Raw genomic sequence first — 22,460 nt, 5'->3', positions numbered from 1 at the left:
ATCACTATAATATATATAGTGATGAATACCCTTGACTCTCATAGGCTTCAAATGAGATGGTCTGGTCTCAGGTTGGAACCCATGGCAGCCAGGCTCTATCAACAAAGGACATGGTTTCCCGCGGGGGAACCACTGTACCACCAAGAAGGTGGGAGGAGAACCAGTTGTTTCTGGGCGGCCACGTGCCAGAATCCTTTCATATGTTGACTCGTATGTCAACTCATTTAATTAGGGTTCACAGATCCAGAAACAGAGTCTAAGAGAGATGCTTTAATACTGGAATATTTATGGATGAAATGATATGCCATCTGGATTTCCTTGAAAATTATCCAGAGGAGGATGTAGGTGGCTATATAGAGAGAGATTCTAAGCTTGGCTGCTAAATGTAGAGACTGGGTGACAGTCATGGTGGGTTATTATAATATTCTCCAACTTTTTTGTATGTGAAATTTTTTAATAATAAAAACATAGGCATAAGATACGCTTAGGATTTTAAAGTCCCACGAGGCTGCTTATATGCTACTTTCTAGAGCAGCTCCATGGTAGTCTTTCAGCTCATACATATTTCCTGAGCAGCTACTATGTTCCCAGCAATGTGCTAAGTTGCCTCAATTTATGTGAATATGTGAACAGCAATAAAATAAATATGAGGAATTTTTGATTATGCACCTTTTTTTATTTAAATAGTTCAGACTTAGTATATGGTGCTTGGCAATATTCATGAAAGGTGTGGGTCACCTTTGATAATTCTCTTAATCACTTCCCCGCACCTCAGTCTGATCTTTGAGATGAATGGTTTTATGTTCTTGTGAATGTCAGCCACACCATTGCTTTCATCCACAGACACTGGTGACACTCCTGGGATATGGGTATATAGGCTTACAGAGTACAGCCTCACTCCCTTGCCTCTCTCTTCCTCTTACCTGCCAGGCAAAATCCCAACAGGTGCTTAACCCATTTCTGTGTCTGTTCTACTACTGGGGCTGAACATGGCTGCAAAGAAAACACACAACCCTAGTGATCCATGCCTCTCGAAATTCACAACCACAAATACCGGGTGGGACCAGGGTGCTGTGGGGTAATGCTACATTTCCCTGGTCCGGTCATTCTCCCTGTCTCTCCATTAACTATAGTTCCTTTTGCTCCCTAATCTCCTCTCCCTCCTCCCCTTCCACATTCTTTGCTGATGACCTCCCATATTCTTTTCTTTATAAAGAAACTATCTACAGAGAAGTACCTGATCATCCCAGCAGAAAACGTTCCATCCTACCCATGTGTGTGCCCATATGCTCTGCCCTCCCTCCTGCTATGCAGGATGAAGCTCTCCACATCCTGCGGCCGAGCTCTTTATCTGTGCACTGAATCTCACCACCTCCCTCTCTCTAAGGGACTTTGTCCCAATTCCCCCAGAGATCCCCCCCTTTTTTCCCTGTAAAAGCTTACTCCTTCGGGGCTCTCCCTAGCCCCCTGTTTTAAGAATATACCAGTGTTGCTAAGAATGGCCTTGCAGCTTTCACTTGATGTGTCTACTCCTTACCCTGAATGCCCAATTCATTAGCAAGTCCTCTTGAGTTCTACCTGCATGATGTATCTTAGGACCAATATTATATGATTATATGAGGCACCTAGAATAGGCGAATTCGTAAAGATATCAAGTAGAATAGTGGTTATCCGGGGCTGAAGGTGGGGAGGAACAGGGAGTTAGAGTTCAATGGGGACAGAGTTTTTCAGTGTGGGGTGATGGAAACGTTCTGGGGATGGACGGTGGTGATGGTCGCACTGCAATGTATATGGACTTAATACCACTGAACTGTACACTTAAAAATGGTTCAAACGGTAACTTTTATGTTATGTATATTTTATATTTAAAAAAAAAAGCCCGGTTAAGAAAATATCTATGCATATATTTGAATCCGACCATGTTTTACTTCCCCTGTCGCTGCCATTCTATTTCAAACCGCTCACGCCCACCTTCATGATTGCAACGGCCTCCCAACACATCTCCCTGCTCGAAAGCTTGCCCCCCACCTCAGTCTGGTCTCTGCACACAGCAGCAGAGTGATGTTTTAAGCCGGAAAGGAGATCCTACAATTTGCCAGATCACAATTCTATTAGAATAAAACCCAGCCCTCTACAAAGGCCTTGCTCTTTCTTGAACACCAGGGGCTTTTGTCCCTACTTTCAATCCCTTCCAGAATGTTCTCCCCACAGTGGGCTCCCTGACTTCATTCAGGTCTCTGCTTCCGCGTCACCTCCTCAAAGAGGCCCTTGCTGCCTGCCCACCTGCTCTACCCCAGCCTCTCGACGCGCAGGTGCGCATGCGTGCAAGCCGCGCCTGCAGGTCCAGTCCTATGCCTTCCTCTGCTCTCTTTTTCTTAACAGTTCTTTTCACTACCAGACATCATATATTTATTTGTTTCCTTATTTACCTATTACTCTACCCCTCTTGAGTTAAGCTCAATGATTTGTCGACAGCTGCTTTTGGCAGAACTCAGCCATGGCTGGTCTATAACAGGAGTTCAAGAAATAGCTGCATCCTACAAGGCATGCTTGGAGCTGCTGGAGGCTGTGCACGTTAAATGTGAAGTTTAGGAAGTGGCACGTGGAAGAGCGTTCCAAAGCAGGTCACTGCTCATGCCCAAGAGCGTTCTCCTTTAAAAAACCAAGTCTTTCAGGGACCAGGGACAATCCTTGAGAAGGGTCTGGTGACAGCAGGAATGAGTAGGGGGGCGGGGGAGAGACGAGATAATGGAGGCCAGGGTGCAGAGACGAATCGAAGGCACCGGTGCTGGTGATTCATTATCATTCATAATTGGCATTTTGATGAGAAAGGGTTGAAAGGTCTCCCGAACGGGATTCACTTAATACTTAAGGAAAATATCCTTCAGAAGATTATGCCATTTAAGGAAGAAACAGACTTGTTGAAAGGCCACCGTGGTAGGCAGGGCACCCCTAAGTGGTGAGGAGGAACGGCACTTGAGGAAAACGCTGAGTGCAGTCCCAGCATCCCGGAGTCTTCCGAGGTGGAACGGGTGATGAGCACTGTTAATTGTGGTGTGGTGTCTCATTTTTGGAGAGACCACGCTGGGGCCCAAAATTGAGTTCCACCTTTGTGTTTTTAGATTTCTTCAACTTTTGAAGAGGGAACTAAAGAAGTAAGTGAGGTTTTAAGAATCAGTTTTATTTTTAATAGGAAGAACTACGTTACTGCTAATTGTCATGTAATGAAAAGAAATAGTGTCCACCCTAGACAGTAGAGTTGCTGTTCCAAGGTACTGATTGGGGATTGATTGCATGGAAAGTTTGTATTCTGACTTCTGCTCTTTCTTGTTATAACCGGGTCAACTTTACCCCTTGTTAGTCCTGTTCTGGAGGCTTCTGTGTTCTCAGTGGGCACTTTGCTGTTAACTGAATTGAGGCCTCAAGGTCCTGCTCTCCTTTGGGGAACTCCTTGGGACACTCCTTAAGGTCTGAACACCTTGTTGCCCCTTCCCTGCTTTTTGGGGTGAATGCAGGAAAAAGACAAGGAGACCTAATGACTCACGAGTCACTCACTTAGAGGATAATCTTGGTTTGCCCGGGGCCTGAGGGGACCCAGGGACACGGGACTTTCAGTGATAAATCACAGACGGTCTCAGGCACCTTGGACAAGTTGATCACCGTCTCAGATTAAGCTGAGGGACAGAACTGGTGTGAAAGCTAACTCATGGCATCTTTCACTATAGCTTGTGAGCAAACTGCTGGCCCTGAGCCTTTCTACTTCCTGTGACCTCAGAGATCTCCTCTGGGTGTCTTTAACCTTTTCTTCCCATTTAATTATTTTTACTGAATGGGAGCCTGTGGGTTTCTGCAAATCCTCAAATAAGCATCTCAAAGCATGGAGGAAAATTATGTTTATAAATTATGACAATTCCAATGACCATGTGGTTCCCCTGCCCCCACCTCGTTCCAACTACTGTCATTTAACCCACGGGGGCTCATCCCTTACCCCAGACCTAATCCTGTTTGCGGACTTGGAGCCGTTGAAGAGTCTCTACCCTGCCTCTCTGACCTTGTGCCTCAGCTCTGTATGCGGTGCATGCTTCTCCCCTACATCTTTCACCCTAGACCCTTGACTGGGCCCCCACCTGTCAATGTTTCTGTGTGCTGCTACCTGCCTTGGTAATCCAGCAAGGGTCCACTGTCTCTATGAATGGCATGAGGCCTGTGCAGGAGGTCCTAGCTCCTCCAGCATCCCTGGCATCCTGACCAGCCCTGGCCCGCTCTTCGACTCCATGCTTCTGGGCTCTGTGCCTCACTGTGGCCAGGTTCACTATATGGGAGCCTCTCCCCCTCCTTCCCCCCACTGCGGGGCTGTCCACACATATAGCGCCTCTGGGAGCTTTACAAGAGAGGTGTCCCTCCAGGCAGATAAATTACAAAAAGATGTTCCCTCTAGGATGACCAGTTAGAAAAAAAGCATCTTGTCCTTGGTCAGCCTGTAAGGCACGGAGCTTGGCAGACAGAGCCTTGGCGGGGTTTTAAGCCCCCTGGCACCCCTGAGCTCGGTGTATAACTTGCACCACCACATACCTAGCTCTTCCCCTCACCACTGACTAACCGGCCCGGCTGCCACCCCGGCGCCTAGCCCAGTGACAGGCTTTGCTGGTCTGGACAGGCTTCGCCTCATCAGCACCCTGAATCTGACCCTGAATTTGCTCTTTGTCTGTCCTGCTCCCATCCTGCATCTTTCAGGTCACTCCCACCGAGGTTCTCCTTCTTAACCTGATGGTGTATAAAAAGTCAAAATCTAATAGGTACCACGCATAACATAACATTTGCCCTTTCTATCCACTATTGCAATACAATTCAATTTTAGTATTACAAAACCTACTACCTATTGGTTATAGTGCTTTGTTACATTTGATCTCCGCCGATTTCTGGATAGATTTTCTAGTCTTTTCTATTTTTTTCTTTCCAAAAGATGTCTAGCTTGGGATAATCCTGTTTTCTCTTTCCAAAGACAGTTGGGGATTCTAGGATAGAAGACAGTTTCCTAATACAACTTGGACTTCAGGCCTAGGCCAAAATGTACTATTCCAGACACCTCTGTGAAAAAGACAAAATAGTAGTAGCTCCCAGAAGTTGAGACCACAGCAAGTATAAGAAAGAGAAGGTGTGGTCTGATAGGGCGAACATTCCAGTTCTGGGAGGAAGGTGGCTCTGGCAAGGAAAACCCACCCCAGACAGTTACAGAGAAATGAAAAGAGAGCAACCATTTGGACAAGCTGAATCACAGCACACCGAGCTTTTGGAAACTTATCTAGCCAAAGAGAATCTTTTGTTATTTAGAATTGCAGGCTTTGAAAGGTGGATCAATTAGATCCAAGTTGTCCTGAGGAGACACACAATTCCCCCTACAGCTTGAGCCTGCCACGAATCCTCCTCAAGGGTTACTTTGTGAAAAGAAATTAAAATCACTGTGAGGAGAGATGGTAGATGACTTTCATACCTCTGTTACATTTAAATGCAAGCCACTTATTGATTTGGGGAGCACTGCTGTTTGCACAGTGTTACCTTTTCATAGTTAGTTGTGGGCACAATAAATACAGCATAGAACACATGAATACCTAAGAGGTAATTTCAGTAGAACCGCCACAGATATGTATTTTGTAGTGCGCATAAACAGGCACATATATCTAAATATATATGTATATATATATTTAAAGACAATGAATAAATACACACATAGAATTAAGATATAGAATTAAAGTTTATGAAGATGTTTACACAGAGTACTTTTGTTTAGAGAATGCCAGTTGCCTTGAAATTCCCAACCATAGGCAGATCTCTGCTAAGATCAAAACATACGTATGTATAAAATTTCTGGCCAACAAAAATAGCTTAACAAATAGAAACAATTTCTCTAGGGTGCCTTTCCTCCTTAGAGTACTGTGTAAAGGATGTAGGAAAAGTCTGGAAAGAAAAGCGTATCTGCTTGCCTACACCCCAGCGGGGGCTGAGTTTCTCGCATATGACAAATGAGCACTAGTCCGCTAATCATGTGATCCCTTGTCTTCCGTGTCCAGGCGTCCTCCCCCAGACGACTTCCCTCGGGTTCTAACCACCGGCCCGGCAGACTCATAATGATCCCTGTTTGAAACTTGCTCAAGTTCTTATAACATTGCCACACGGTATACTTGTAGTTACTCACTTTCCACAGGCTTCCTACGAGGCCAGGCAGTGGGAACAGCAGCCTACTTACTTGTGTTTATCTTCTGGAGAGAAATATGCTTTTCCAGTTGTCTCCTCAGCTTCACTTCGGCTCCATATTTCCCGGTGGTCCCGTTGTCGGCCAAAATGAAGTGGGAATGCATGCTGTTGAGAACAGTGAGCTTGCTCATGGGATTGGACATGGTCTGATATGGCCGGACGACCTGCAGGATTTCAAAAGGAAGAGGCGGCAGTCAGAGGAAAAAGAGCAAAATACGAAAAGGAGAACCAGCCAGAGAGGAAACAGAGAGAAGGCTAAACCAATTCTTCGGTACAGGGAAAACAGAGTTTGCATCCTCCTAATACCACTGTGGGTAGCAGGTTTTATGGTCAATGTTCCCCAGTCACAGCAAGATTATACTTGAAGAGTAATGTGTTCATTTATATGCTGAGTTGATACAGAAGCTAGAGTCTGTGCTCTCATCATACTCAAAAACTGACATGTGAAGGATTGTGTCATTGTGAGGTCGATCTTTCATTTGCTGATGAACCACAAGTAATTTTAATGTTTGCTCATTTTGCTTTTTCTTTCTCTTCTCCACGATGTCCATACTCCAATGGGCACAGCAGAGCAATCAAGGAATTCTGGAGTAGGGTTGGGGAGGGGGTGGGGGCCAGGGTGATCTGTTCAGTCAAGCCCATTCAGTCATCTGAAGGTTTGTTAATTCAAAAATTAACACTGTTCTTATTAGACACCTTATTTAAGTGGAAATGTTGAATGTCAAACACGTGTCTCGTGAGATGAGCGTGAATCAAAATGTTCATCTCTGTCTTTGTTTGTTTTTGCATTATTTTACTTTCGTGGTGAATTATACTGCCCCAAACAGAGTAAGTCCTTCAGATTTTTGATATCAAAAGAAAAGCAAAACCTATCGTGAGTTTGAGTTGCTAGTTCTAGTTGCTTTATAAACATTATCTGTATTCCTTGCAACAATCCTCGCAAGGTGGGTGCTCTCATGCTTATCTCGTAGATGGAGAAACGGAACTGGAGGTAAAATAGGTTTTTCAAGAGTCTCTTACACACAAAACCAGAATTAACACCCAGGTCTGCTTCCAAAATCTTCGCTTGTCCCCCTCCCCACACTGCTTAGACACGATGGAAACAAGATGTTTTGGAAATCTACTCCTAAAATATTTAGGTAGAGACTTCACTCAAGACCATGAAAAGGAACATTCAACAAGCTCATTGTTACAAGGTCCAGTACAGTTATCCCTGTACTGAATCATCAGAATTGACAGGACAGAAATAAATGCTACTGGGTTTTTATTTCTGTGCCTTTGTGCGGTGTGTACCTTCATTATGGAGTTGAGATGCTCTCGTTCATGTTCAGTATGTAATAACTCACCATGAAAAGCTATAGTAAGACTGAGTAGTTTGTTAAAGAAATCACAAAGTGATTTAGTAAGGGCAGCCTTTAATAGTACAGATCTCATAAAAGTCATTTTTTAGATCTTGATTCCAATTTCAAAATCCATTTCTATGTGCCTGGCATACAGAATCTACTCAATACATAGTGAATGAGTGAACAGGAAAACTTGAGACAGGCATGCTTTTGTTCAAAATTGGAAAAAAAAAAAAACTAGCCCTCTCTTTTCTGAATTGTTTGGGAGTTGACCTAATCTAAATTTAAAATATGTAATTTTGAGCTTTTGCAATATCCCTCATTCCTTTTAATGTATGTCTTATTTGTTAATGTAGCATTAATATAACATTAATTCATAGCCTCATCTTAGTTGACGCTTAGTGATAAAGGAAGCTCATAACTTTTTGATTATTGTTTCCAGTAATGGATGGGATTTTTTCCAGTAATGGAGCAGTATTCAATTACTCCTTTGTCTGGATAAGTGCATGAGAGTCCCCCAAAATACGGAGACAGTGGTTTGCTAACTCCATCCTGAGTTCTTTATCACTGGAAGAGTGGGTCGCTTGTGGTTGAAATTCCCATTTTGTTGTTAATCATTTTTGATCATAAAACATTCATTCTATAGCAGAGTGCAAGTTAATAAATATTAATGCTTTGTTGCAAGAGGCTTAGCAGAAGGACTTTCTCCTATCCTTAAAGTGCCTCTGCATTGTGCTTTTGGACAAAAGAAAATACTTTAGTTACGCTTCTCTATTTTCTGAGCAGGTCCCCAAGGCTCCATGTCAAGGAGGGGGAAGACCCAAATTCTTTCTTTAAGAGGCAGGGACAGTGGATTTTCTAGAAGTTAAATGATGCCTGATAGTGAATCCCAGACACTTGTTCTAGCTGAGACATGAGAACACATTTTCTAATTCCTGGGAACCTAATTAAAGACCATCAGTGAACTTGAAATTTTCAAATGAATAAGGTAGTGAAAATAATTCTGGGCCAACTGACGTACTTACCACAGTCTGAGAATAACAGAACATCATTAAATCATCTAACTATATTCTATATGTTTCCTCCACCACAGGATTCTAAGGACAGTGGGGCATCAGTCTTCTGAGTTTTTACCTTTCCTTGTGAAACATGGCACACCAGCTCTTTGGAAATACTGTTCCTTTGAATCAGCCATGGCAAGAGGGTCATGTTTACAGTATCACTCGTGAATTTTAACTTCTTCATCTTACTGCTCCCCATTCCATTTGATCTTATATGAAGGTAAGTTAAAGGTGGTCATATTTTGGCAAAGATTTTGTCTGCTGCATAATAGGGGATATACATCTGAAAAGTAAGTAAAATGCCCTAATTTATTTTCCTGTCATCACTGGAGGAAGATCTGCTGAATCCTTGAGAACCCTGAACACGTGAGCCATGGACATCTGTCTGAATCCCATTAGTTCTGTCAGTGGCTGTGTAAATCTGAGGCCCACATTTTTAATCTGTAAAAGGGATATGAGAACACCACTTACCTCATGGCGGTTAGATGAGATTATAGGTGCAAAGTACCTGGCACTTTGCCTGGTTCCTGGCAGGCAATCTATAAATGTGAATTCCTTCTCAAGTTTGGCTTTATTTTACCACCTATAAACTGATTTTTACCATTGCAAACTAGTGACCAAAATGACAAGATGACAGACTTATCACGGACTTTTGTTTTCCACAAGAGATTTGAATCAATCAATTTAAGTAAAGAAAAAAAAATTAGCAATCAGCTGGCAAAACACACAACGTGTTTTTACTCCATCACCTCCTCTCAGGCCATTTAAGAGGGCGCTGCTCCGGAATTGTTGGTGGATTAACTGCAAAGTTGGAAAGACCTTCCCAAATGCTTCAGGAGGAATGCATGTTGGTCTAACTTGCCTACAAAATCCACTTAATATTCTTCATAACAAACATACCAGCAGTCTATTCTTGTTTGAGTTATAATTTGCATATCTACAAAAGACTTGCTGATCTTCCTGTTAATGCTTCTCAAATAGGAAAAAGAAACAATGCCTTTGTGTCACATGAATACAAATGAATTCTTCCCTCTGACAAAATTTTAGAGGTAATGTATCCACTTGCATCGTTAAGAGCTCATTAAAAAAAAGGGCTTTTTTGGGAAACGTGTGTGTGTGTGCGTGCACGTGTGCGTGTGTGTGCACGTGAGCGCATAGCCACACAACTGTGACATGTTCAGGACATGTAGCATGTTAGACGGCTCTAGCATGTTTCTCAGCCACTGTTCTTTGAGAGAATCAAGCCCTAATGCCCATACATAATGGATCACCTCTCCTAGGAATATAGGATGGTCCGGGTTATGAACCATCTTTGAGGGAATTAAGAAGAGAGTCCCTCAAATAATTTTCCGTGTTCATATTTCAGATGTGGAGTCTGGGTTGATGAAGGTTGAATAGCATCTGAAAGGCCTACATATCATGTGACCTTTCATGATTGGTAAAAACGGAATTATATGTACCTAGAAGGGAAATTTGCTTAGAAAGGGATTTTTAGATACCTTGCACTCTTCAGGTATCATGGGCCAGCATGACATTTTGCCCCTTTCTTGTCCCTCAAGGGGAGATGGGAGAATTCTGCACTCTTTGATACATCTATACCACTTTATACTGGCTGATTGGTAAAATTCTGGTTCCGAGGCCTCTATCTTGACTCTGAAACAAAGAGGCAATGAAGTAGAAGCTGCTTAAGAAATTAATCAAGGTGGGGGCACCTGGGTGGCTCTGTCGGGTAAGAGCTGACTCTTGGTTTCAGCTCAGGTCGTGATCTCAGGGTTGTGGGATCGAGCCCTAAGTCGGGCTCTGCAATCAGTGGGGAGTCTGCTTCTCTCCCTCTCCCTCTGCCCCGCCCCCCACACTTTTTCTCTCTCTCTCTCTCTCAAAATAAATAAATAAAAATCTTTAAAAAAAAAAGAGATTAATGAAGGTGAAGGCCCTTGATGTACTTGTAGGGTCATTACTGTTGCCAGGTGGGGACTGATCTAGAGACACCATGGAAAATCTGACCATTCTTTATGTGCTGGTGTTGGTGTGCTGCATTTTTTACCCAGGGATGGACTTAAGTGGATCATTTGGGAGCTGATCTAAGATACCTGCTTGAGTTTTCCTAGCTATTTTCATGCATGTTCTGGTCTCACTCAGGAGTACTTAGTGGGCAGTCAGGAGATTGGGGGGCGGGGGATGGTTCTAGTTCCTCCAGCTACTAATTTGTGACCGTGGACAAGTCTTTCAACTCATTCCTTCCTTCCTCTATTCACGCATAAGAAGTCAATCAGAGAAAGACATGTATCATCCGACCTCACTGATATGAGGAATTCTTAATCTCAGGAAACAAACTGAGGGTTGCTGGAGTGGTGGGGGGTGGGAGGGATGGGGTGGCTGGGTGATGGACTCTGGGGAGGGTGTGTGCTATGGTGAGCGCTGTGAAGTGTGCAAGACTGTTGAATCACAGATCTGTACCTCTGAAACAAATAATGCAATATATGTTAAAAAAAAACAAAAGAAGAAGAAGAAGATAGCAGGAGGGGAAGGATGAAGGGGGGGGAAATTGGAGGGGGAGATGAACCATGAGAGACGATGGACTCTGAAAAACAAACTGAGGGTTCTAGAGGGGAGGGGGTGGGAGGATGGGTATTAAGGAGGGCACGTTCTGGCGCCTGGGTGGCTCAGTCGGTTGAGCGACTGCCTTCGGCTCAGGTCATGATCCTGGAGTCCCGGGATCGAGTCCCGCATCGGGCTCCCTGCTCAGCAGGGAGTCTGCTTCTCCCTCTGACCCTCCCCTCTCTCATGTGCTCTCTCTCTCTCTCATTCTTTCTCTCAAATGAATAAATAAACCTGGTGATGGGTATTAAAGAGGGCACGTTCTGCATGGAGCACTGGGTGTTATGCACAAACAATGAATCATGGAACACTACATCAAAAACTAATGATGTAATGTATGGTGATTAACATAACATAATAAAAAAAAGAATGTCTTGGGGAAATGTATGTGATGAGTATTGTGCTGGCTTGAGGAGACATATAATCTTGCATCTAGGTAATGTCTTTCACTAAATGTTCAAGTTACACAGGTTGAAAGAAACTTTTTGGATGGCAGTTTCTCATCTATAAAGTAGAGGACTTGACTGTAGTTTCTGAGGGCTTTCTACTTCTAAGACTGAGTTGGGACAGCCTGTGTTGAAAAGTACATTTGCTTCTTCCAAGTTAGTGCAGAAAAAGGCCACAAAGGTGGTTCATTCCTGTCCTGGGGTCTCTTCCCTTTTCTAGTGCTTTCTACAAGGCAAGGGCAGTTGGCTCATCTGCAACTCCTTTCCTGAACAGAACTGAATTGAGCTAAATTGGGTTTTTGAGTCATTAATCACAGGCCTTTGGCAATCCCTGAACTTGTGACCTGGTGAGGTGTGTATCAGTATGCCCCTGGCAAGTAGCAGGCTAGGGGAACACCAAATCCTTCTTTCCCTCCTAATAGCACCATGGTTTTAATTTAGGCAGGAAGACGATGAAGATTTACTGATCACTTAGTATATGCCAGGCACTATGATAAACACTTCCCCATGGATTAATCCGTTCCAAGCTGATTTTGTGGGCAAAACTATCGATGCTCAGAGAAGTGAAGTCTTTTGGTCAAACATGTCCCACCAACACGCCTTCCTTTAAATCTACACAGCACGTAGGTCTTAGACTCCTTTACAGGCTGGGAGACATTTAGAGGGAAGATGAGCTGAGCACTAAAATCCCTGGGAGAGCGGATCAGGTTACTTCCAGACGAGTCATCTAGAACCTTAGAGGGTGCAGAGGTCAGGACAGGCAGAAGCAGGAGCCAAGATGGGGTTTGTACTTTGGAGAAAGAGACGCAAAAAAGATGGGCAAGGTTCTCTTAGGATCAGGCATGCATCTCTGGGAGAGATGAGGGGGTACTGCTGAGACGGGGGCAGCACCCTCTGTGCCTGAGAACAAGGCACACAGGAACTGAGAGGAGGAGATGAAAACCGAATAGAGAAAGTCACCGTGTGTCCTCATAAGCGTAGCGAGGCCTGTGCCAGCAGGAGACTGGGCAGGTGACTTCCCACTCCGGCAGCTCAGCTGCACATCTAGGTATAAAGCAGGGTCACATGAAACCCAGATGCTGCCTCTGAGCCCAGCAATCCAAACAAGAAACCAGCAAACCCCGGCATCCATGCCAAAGAGTGCCCGGGTACCTCAGCTGCATAATCTGCGCTAAAATCCACCCGTGAACAATTACGTCTTTTTGCAGCACTCTGAAAACGTGTCCCTCAATTCATGGGCTGGCAGAGGGTTACACTGTCCTCATTTCAGGCTCACCTGCCCTTGCCCCGTCCTGAGGGAATCCATGGACTGTCCAGGTTAAGGACCTACTTACAGTGGAAAAAGGCCCTTAAGTTCTAAAAGGGGTCACTCGCTTTAGAAATCACCATGTATCAGGGGGGTGGTTTTAAAATACGTTAGAAAATTCTTTGAAAAGCTTCCCTTCCAGTCTGCAGTCTTCAGTGACTCCCTTCTAAGAAACAGAATAAAACAGAAGTGATGGTGTGCTGACTTGCAAAACTAGGTCATAAAAGGGTTCCTTTTAGCTCTCTTGGATTACTTACTCTGGGGGAAGCCAGCTGCCATAATAAAGCAGCCTTCTGGAGAGGTCCACATGCGGAGGAACTCCTACCAAGAGCCATGTGAATGAGTCATCTTAGAAGAAGGTACCGTATCTCCATTCGATCCTTTAGATGATGCAGCCCCAACTGATATCTTGACTGTGACCTTAAGAGAGACCCACGCCGGAACCACACAGATAAGCTGCTGATAAATTTCTGACCCACAGAAACTGTGACACGGTGTTGTGTCAAGCCATTAAGTTTGGGGGTAATTTGTCACACACCAGTAGATAACCCAATACTCTATTATTGTTATCTTGAGACTTCAAAATGTATTCTCTCCCCTCTATTCTGGATTCACTGGTGCATCGTAATTTTGTGCCTTCTAACGCCTCCCTGCATCCTCCCTGGGCCCCAGTCAGCTCTGGTTCCTGTTCTCCCCCGGGGCTATGGCCGCCATCCTCCACTCTCTCACTGCCCATGTCTGACCCCTCACACCATCCTTCCTCATTGGGCAGATGGCCTCGCTCCCACACCTACACACCTGGCAGTTGGGTGACCCGAAGCAGGTTGTTCTCTGTGTCTCAGCATCTCCCTATGTCAATGGAGATTAATAATAATAATAACCACCTCATCAGGGGTGCTGTAAATATTAGATGAGATATAAAACGCATGGCACAATGCACATATGAACTCATATAAATGATTGCTGCTATGACTACAGAGAAGTCGTATTGCATCATAGGTAAGGATGTCGTCTTGGGAGCTGGATGGTGTAGGCTGAAATCCCAGCTAAGTGACTTATTAGTCATGTAACATTGGGCAACTTACTTAATCTTTCTGTGTTTAGTTTTACCATCGGAGACACGGAAGGACAGCAGTGATACTAAAAACAACTGAAGACACGGAAGGATGGCAGTGATCCTAAACAACTTCTGAATGCCATTATGAGAATTAAGTGACCATCTATGATGTGCGCTGAAACGTATTAAGCTCAACAAAAGTGTTGCTATTTTGATTACTGTTGTTGCTGTTATTTATTATTATTATTTCAGTGATAAATGATAAAACCTCCAGGCTGAAACTTCAATATCCTGCCACCAACCCTTTGCAATGCATACTCTTTCCTCTTCTCCTTCAGTTATAAGGATACAGATGGTTCCTCTCCCCCTTAGCTCTGGACCCCATCACCTCAGGGCCACTGTAGGGCTTATTTCACCAATTCTGTTCTCACTATCCCTACTTTCTCCCCTATCATCAACACAGAAACAAACTCAAGTCCCTCCCTTCTTAGAGAAAAATTCCTCAAATTACGGCTCCCTTCAGCTACTCACTTCTCGTCACAGCCAAACTTCTAAAAGGTTGGTTTCTCCTGGCCATCTCTACTTTTTCACTTCTCCCTCTTCAACCCATTGAATTGTGACCTGCCCCTTCATCATTCTTCTGAGATCGTTTTGACTAGTGATGCCAATGATATCTGTTTTGATAAACAGAACGAACACTTCCAAGGGGCGCCTGGGTGGCTCAGTCCGTTAAGCGTCTGCCTTCGGCTCAGGTCGTGGTCCCAGGGTCCTGGGATCGAGCCCCACATCGGGCTCTCTGCTCGGCGGGAAGCTTGCTACTCCCTCTCCCACTCCCCGTGCTTGTGTTCCCTCTCTTGCTGTGTCTCTCTCTGTCAAATAAGTAAAATCTTAAAAAAAAAAAAAAAAAAAATAGAACGAACACTTCCAAGTCCTCACCCTCCTCAGTCTCTCAGGTGTACCGGGCATTGCCCTTCACTCCATCCTTCTGAAGCACACTGTTGCCTTGGCTTCCACAACACTCTCTGGTTTTGTTTCTACCTCTTGGCCTTTTTTTTTTTTTTGGTCTTCTTTGCAGTCTGTTTTCCCTCTGCTCAACCATTAAATATTGGATACCATCAGGATCCAGGTGTAGGCCCTCCTTTTCCTCACTCCACACATACTCCCCTGGCGAGCCCATCCACCACAATGGCTTTAATTGTCATCTATAGGCAGATGTCACCTGAGTCTGACTATATAGCCAGATCTTGCTCCTGAGACTCCACCTCATAAACTTACTGTCCTACTGGACATCTTCACATTGATCTCTCAAAGCAACTTTGAAATCAACATGTCCAAATCCAAACTCAACACTAGCTTCACTGAAACTGCATTCCCTAGGTGACTAATGCAGCCCAGGATTGGAATGTGGTCCAGGGTTAGCTAGAGTTGGCTCCCTATATGACTGTTAACAGACTTGGGTGAGTCTCCTTGTCTCTGAACTTCTCCTCTCACATCCTCTGGAAACATCTTGTATAACCTAGTCATGGAAGTCCAATAAAGTCCATGCGAGAACCATTACTGGGAAGTTTTCTGAGCTTACAATATGAAGTCATATTTGGCTTGCTTTAGAAATAGGTGACAAATACACTGAGTTGATAACTACATGAGAATTATCAATCAGGTGCGTTATTAAACTTGATTTTTCTTGGCTTGAAATATAAAGATGGCATCAAAAGAATACTTTCCAATTAAATATAAGAACTCTTAAAGGTTATAAAATTCTGAGAATAAATCTACGGTTTAGGGGAAAACAGAAGATATCATTGAATGTCATGATAATTTAATAACCACATAAGATGATGTGTTGGAAATCTTCCCAAATACAATCTTCATCCTCAAGTGAAAATGAAAAGTGCTTTTTCTTATGATCATGCCTGAGTTTTTAATTTGGCCTGTGTTTTGTTAGTCTAGATTTGGGAAATGACAAATTGTAAAGGTTTCAGGAACTGCTCAATTACCTGAAACAATTCTGGTCAGACTGTTTTCCAAAGTAGGGAAATCTAAGGCTACAATGAGTCATGTAAAAAGTGTAATTCAATGGAAGTTCTTTCCTGACTTTGTAATGGGGATACTTTCATCATCTATCCAGATCAAGATTCTCTAGGGACAAAGAAAAGGGTTCTGGTCATTCTCATAGTCTATTTTTTAGTTCAATTTACAGGTATGAGATATTTGCCAGTATCTCAACTAACAATAAAAACATCATTAAGTATTTTCTTCTGTATTACTTGGCATCCTACTAGTTAAGCGTATGAGACTTGAAGATAGTGGATCTTGGTTTTAGCCCTTATTTAGTTTCCTCACATAATAATACCTCATAAGGCTAATATATACAATCTCAGAGAGCTTCCTCAAATAGGAGCTCATTAATTATAATTACTCTTATTATGATTATGCTCATACAGGTTATATAAAGATAGAGCATGGGTTTTTATAGTTCACTTAGAGATGAAGGAACCAACTCCTACAGAGTTTTAGGTCACAGGTCAGTACCTCATGTTCATGCAAAGTATTATATTAGTGGTTGACAAGAAACAAAGAAAACAACTGAATCTCTATTTTTGAGGAACTCTTACCTATACTGGGGAAGAGGATGGTTGGTAGGAGAATTATAATCAGGGATGTGACATTATGGGTGAAGTTAGTCATGGAAGACATCTTAGTGGAAGTGAGCCTTGACCTCAGTTTGGCTGAAGAGTAGATTATGGGTTGTAAGAAAAGAACGGGGCGGTAGAAATCATATGGAGAAATTACAGAGGAGTAGTAAAACTTGACAGTTGAACAATATTCATTTTCACGTTTAATGGCAGAGCAAAAATTATTACCATCTCAGTATTCATAACATTATTTCTCACCAAATTTGGCTGTTTTGATCTATTAATTGGAGGTTTGATTGAATAAAGTAGAAGATATTTAAATTTATTTTATTTTATTTTTAAGATTTTTTTTTTTTTTATTTGAGAGAGAGAGAATGAGAGATAGAGAGCACGAGAGGGAAGAGGGTCAGAGGGAGAAGCAGACTCCCCGCCGAGCAGGGAGCCCGATGCGGGACTCGATCCCGGGACTCCAGGATCATGACCTGAGCCAAAGGCAGTCGCTTAACCGACTGAGCCACCCAGGTGCCCAGAAGATATTTAAATTTAAAGAACCAAGGCTAGTTCATTACCCAGTTGGGTGGATCAAGCGTCTCTCAAAGGGGTTACAGAAAAGCCTGTTCTCATTTCGTTCTTCTTTGTGCCCATATCCAACATGTAGAAGCTTCACCATCCACCTCCCACCTTGAGTTGCTACATAAGAAAATAGTTTTGTATTTAGATGGTTGATTAAAAAATGCCTTAATTATAGTTACTAAAGTATGATCAAGTTTGGGGGCATGTGTGGAGATGAAATTGTGGTAAAGTTGTGAACTAGGTAAGATGTATCATTGCATTTTTTTCCCTGTAACATTAATTTTCCTCGTAGCCTGAATCTCATCATGCCCAATCTGTCTTCCTCGATATTTCCTGAGTACCTGCTACATGTGAGGCTCTAAGGTGAACTCTGAGAAGCCAAAGATACATGCCCTATATCTTTAAAGTCTCACCTAAAGTCTAGCTAAGAGATAAGAGCTGAAGGGAGGTAGGTGCTTCAGGATATCTAGAAGCAGACCCAAGGGAAAGTTAATTTTTCTTTTTTATGTGTAGGACTAGTCTTTGCCTTTATAGTGCCATTCCGAAGAGACAATCAATGATAGGATGAATAGTAACTGCTGCGTCTACCACTTCTACCAATAAAATAACTATAGAACTACTTGAATGTTCAGCTTCTAAAAGTGCTCATCTGAGAGTCATTCCCACAGAAATAAGAGGATCTTTATATTCTATCAGTTTCGAAAAAAATCTACTGTAATAAAATATTAGGCTTAAGAAATGAAGCCTTTCTTTTATCCTTATATTTTTATTTCAAGGAGGTTTCTTAGATTTCCCTTGACATTTAGTTTGTGCCACTTCAACCTTATTCTGGAATACAGACATAGACCAGACCAAAAATACAATTCTTTTTTTTTTTTTTTTAAATGAATGCATCTTGATAGAACTCTGAAGTGGTAAAAATTTTTAATAGTACGTCAGTTTTTCTCCTCGGATACCTCATGTCTGATGCTTTAAGGTTTATTTTCTTGATGTTTATTACATGTAAGTTTGATTATATGAAATGGAAGTTTGGTTATATAAAATGGAAGTTTGGTTATATAAAATGGAAGGAAAAGGACAGAAGGTGCTAAATTAGGCTATGAAAGTTCTTATAACTACTTAAGAAGTTTATCAGATAACACTTCTACTTCAATGATTTTTAGGGGAACTTTCAAATGTGACCACTAATATTGTGTTCAAATACTTCTTTTTGTGACAATTTAGCACCATATTCCTTTTTAATTGTAACATTAGAATAGTAAACACATATACCGATTTCCCTCAAACTATGTCATATATCCTGTTACACCAGAAACAGCACTTTGGTCCAAGTAATTTACAACGTGAAAAACAAATTCTGTTGCTATACAAGAGCCTGAGAAACCCTATGCATGTTCCAAACTCCCCAATTTGATGGGGCGAGGATGAGGAGTGGGTTGTACTAGAGTGGTTGAAATTCAATAGATTGGGCGCCTGGGTGGCTCAGTTGGTTGGGCGACTGCCTTCGGCTCAGGTCACGATCCTGGAGTCCCGGGATCGAGTCCCGCATCGGGCTCCCCGCTCGGCGGGGAGCCTGCTTCTCCCTCTGGCCCTCTTCCCTCTCGTGCTCTCTATCTCTCTCATTCTCTCTCTCTCAAATAAATAAATAAAATCTTTAAAAAAATGAAATTCAATAGATTTCGGTCAAAGATTTATTAAGAAAGTAAAATACAACCGTTTTTCCTGTGCTCTTTACAATCTGTCAATGTCAATCCTTTTCTCGATGGTCTCTCTGCAGGTTCACTTGGATCTGTGTGAGCCACGGTTTGCCTCTATTAGCCCCCTTTTGAGCAGGGAGAATGAATGTGCACATTTTACTGAACACGAGTGCCTCCTTTTGCCCTCTGCGTGGGGATCGAGACTAGTTTTTTTATTGGGAAGTCAGACAATGCGACTAAGCCCCACTGGCATAGGCCTATGTAAGTTCCTATTGATGTAAAACTGGCAACAAATATGGGTAGAAAGAAAATAAGAGTAAAATGGAGAAGTGCAAGAGGAGGTGAAATCAGAGGAAAGGAGCTCAGACTGGAGGAAGATGAATCAGGGGTTATCCTTCCAGCTCAGCAAGGCAAGTAAACGTAACATAAGGTACTGTCTTTCTGCACTCACATAGAATTTACAAGGCACACAAAATGACACAAAAAGGCAGTAGGTCAGCCTTCTCTGCAAATGTTTAGGCAATTGAGGTAATCATTTGGTTACTCTATCTTGAATAAAGAAATCATCAGCTTCCATTTATTCATAGTTCATCTGAATAAGAAAGTTCCAAAATGGCTTTTCCCCCTACCAAAAAAAACTGAATAGGGCACCTGGGTGGCTCAGTTGGTTAAGTGACTGCCTTCAGCTCAGGTCATGATCCTGGAGTCCTGGGATCGAGTCCCACATCGGGCTCCCCGCTCAGCGGGGAGTCTGCTTCTCCCTCTGACCTTCCCCCCTCTCGTGCTCTCTTGATCTCATTCTCGCTCTCTCAAATAAATAAATAAAATCCTTAAAAAAAAACCCGAATAAATGTAACTTAGGTTTACAATAGAGATCCTGAAGCAATGAACATTTTAAAATGACTTCTGAATCATCACATTTTTAAATAATTGAGTCGTTTATTAATAAAATGCACTTGTAGTTCACCATCAACTTCAAAGCCAGCTTGGAATCTGAGGCAAGCATTAACCCAAGTATATTTCATCAAAGACTAGCTCCAGATACTCTAAAAAAATTAGCAATGCTTGTTTTTCCAGTCGGTTCTGCCTATGTATCACTTTAGAAATTGCTGCTTGAGATAATCAATGATGTAAATCAGTGATACAAAACAGCCAGTAAATTTTAGTTAAGAGACTATTACACTGATAAAATTAATATCTCTTTTCTTGATTTCTCTTAATTTCTTACTCCATGTTTTCTAGATAAATTAGTGTTTCTACAGGTCATTGTGTAGTACTGATAAGGACACTTCTTATCCACTTAAAGGTCCTGAAGGATTTAAAGAGTGTTTTCTTGCATTTCATGATGTTTGATTTTTTTTATTCAAAGTATTTTTGCATTGTATTAAAAATTGCAGAGGCTGTGTTGTATTGAAATAAGATGGTTTCACTGTATTGCTGCACAATAGAAGAAGCAATTTAAGACCAGTTAATTCTCAAGCTCTTTGAGTTTTTGGCTCAGAGCGACCTCATGGAACTTGGAAAAACTACTGAGCACATTTGTTATACCCTACGGCAGGCCTTGGTTGGGAAGGGAAGAGTATATTGACCTTACGTAGAGGTGCAATGATCAATAATTAATTATTAAAATTACCAGGGGAAAAAAGCAGTGAATAAAGTATGGCAATTATATATAGTTTAACTACAATTCCTATCAATTGGAATTTTGAGAAGTGTTATATAGGGGAAAAAGTCTGGTGGTTAGTAGGAGAGAAAACCCTCTAAAGGAGGCTGGGGATAACCTGTTTGTGGTAAACAAAACAAAACAAAACAAAACAAAAACAAGACTCTAGAAGAAACAGAAGGAAGCTGATGACTCAGAAAAAATAAAATAAGTTCTCTCTGGCAAAAATTGACTGATCCAGTCAGTGTGTGGCTCTGGACCTGAGAGAAGGAAAGAGAGGTCGGCACCTTGTTGAATTTGTTACCTGGTGTTAATTAATCTCAACCGAACCGTGCCAACAGCACTTGTAAGATTTGATGGGTGAGGGAAGGCCACTGCTTGATTCAAACCAAGAGGGTAGTTAGTAAGTCTTACTTAGGATTTTTTCTGGTCATAAGAATTGATGGAGTTTATATAGGTAGATTTTGGAAAATACATGGTCTTCGAATAAACTATTCCTCACATGAATTTCATTTTGGGAGGTGGGGACCAAAAGAGTACTATAATATGTATATTTTGAATTCTAATTTTATTTTACTCTTTTGATAGCACCTTTAGGAGAAGTCACAGACAGGGGCAGTTTCTAGGACTTACATCTCTTCCAATCAGGTCCTCTTGGTTTTCCACAATTCCCCAGGGGGCGATGCCTATGGTACATATCTTCCCTCGAGACTTGGATGCATGGTCCTTTAAGGCATCTCCAACATGGCGAATAACACCTAAGAGAAAAAGAAGTATTACCCTTTCTTTTAAAGCAATTACTCTCCATTGTTCTAAAGGAAATTGTGATAAATGTGTCTCGCAAGCTTAAATGCATTGAATATAAAATTTTGACACATTTCTACACAAATGTTCAGAAGAGAACATAAATCTGTGGCTCTAATGTCAGATACATTTGTGGGACTTGTATATGAACTCTAGCAATGCACTTCTCTCTTTTTTTTTTTTAAGATTTTATTTATTCATTTGACAGAGAGAGAGAGATAGTGAGAGCAGGAGCACAAGCAGGGGGAGTGGGAGAGGGAGAAGCAGGCTTCCCACTGAGCAGGGAGCCCGATGCGGGGCTCGATCCCAGGACCCTGGGATCATGACCTGAGCCGAAGGCAGACGCCCAACAACTGAGCCACCCAGGTGCCCCTCTAGCAATGCATTTCGCATTCGACTTTAAGTTCTTTTTTTCCTAAGGAAAAAAAAATTAAAAAGCATCCAATGTTTTAAAAAACAAAACAAAATAAATACAATTCTTTAAACTTAGGGAATCTTCTTCTTGTACTATAAGCACAATGATTTTAGTATGGCTAAGAACCAATACCATGAGTATATCCTACAAAAAGCACCGTATAGAATATTATACGAAATCTACACCAGAGTTTGTGTATGAGTTAGGGTCATTCAAATAGAGTAGTTACTTAGATCAGATTTTGTTAAACTTGATTTCATCTTCCTATTTATTGACACATGATGTGGAGACCCTACTTGTAAAGAAAGCCTTGGCATATTCTATGGAAAATTTATGTTGAAAATATATAAATACAGCTTTTTAGCTTCATTATTCTAATTTGTTTTCCTCTTCTGTCATAATGACCTTCCCCATCACCGTGGCCTTCCTCACCAGTTAAAAGTGAAAAAACTCATTTATAAGATGGTAGGGAACCTATCTCTTATATTTTAATAAAGACAAGTTGCATTTAAAGAAGATGCAACTTCTAATCCATTAACCTCCCTCTGAAGTAATCATTTTTATAGACGCAAAATATTTTCTCTAAGAAAAGCTGTGTCCACTTATCAC

At 42.0% G+C, this 22,460-nt stretch overlaps 1 protein-coding gene across 1 annotated transcript in view; it reads right to left on the bottom strand.

The window, feature by feature from the left end:
• Positions 1-22,460, bottom strand: part of TRPM3 (transient receptor potential cation channel subfamily M member 3) — an 816,058-nt gene that overhangs the window by 212,231 nt on the left and 581,367 nt on the right. The window contains exons 5-6 of the mRNA XM_025891560.2: positions 21,266-21,390; positions 6,245-6,416 (exon numbers count right to left, since the gene is read on the bottom strand). Coding sequence (XP_025747345.2) covers positions 6,245-6,416; positions 21,266-21,390 — 297 coding nt within the window. The remainder of the gene's footprint in view (positions 1-6,244; positions 6,417-21,265; positions 21,391-22,460) is intronic.

This window comes from Callorhinus ursinus, unplaced genomic scaffold (genome assembly GCF_003265705.2).
Source record: "Callorhinus ursinus isolate GAN/ISIS: 27379988/994484 unplaced genomic scaffold, GSC_fseal_2.0 scaffold28, whole genome shotgun sequence".
In the NCBI taxonomy this organism is placed as follows: Eukaryota; Metazoa; Chordata; class Mammalia; order Carnivora; family Otariidae; genus Callorhinus; species Callorhinus ursinus.
The sequence above is the reverse complement of the archived record's forward strand: the minus strand, read 5'-3'. Positions and strand labels throughout refer to the sequence as shown.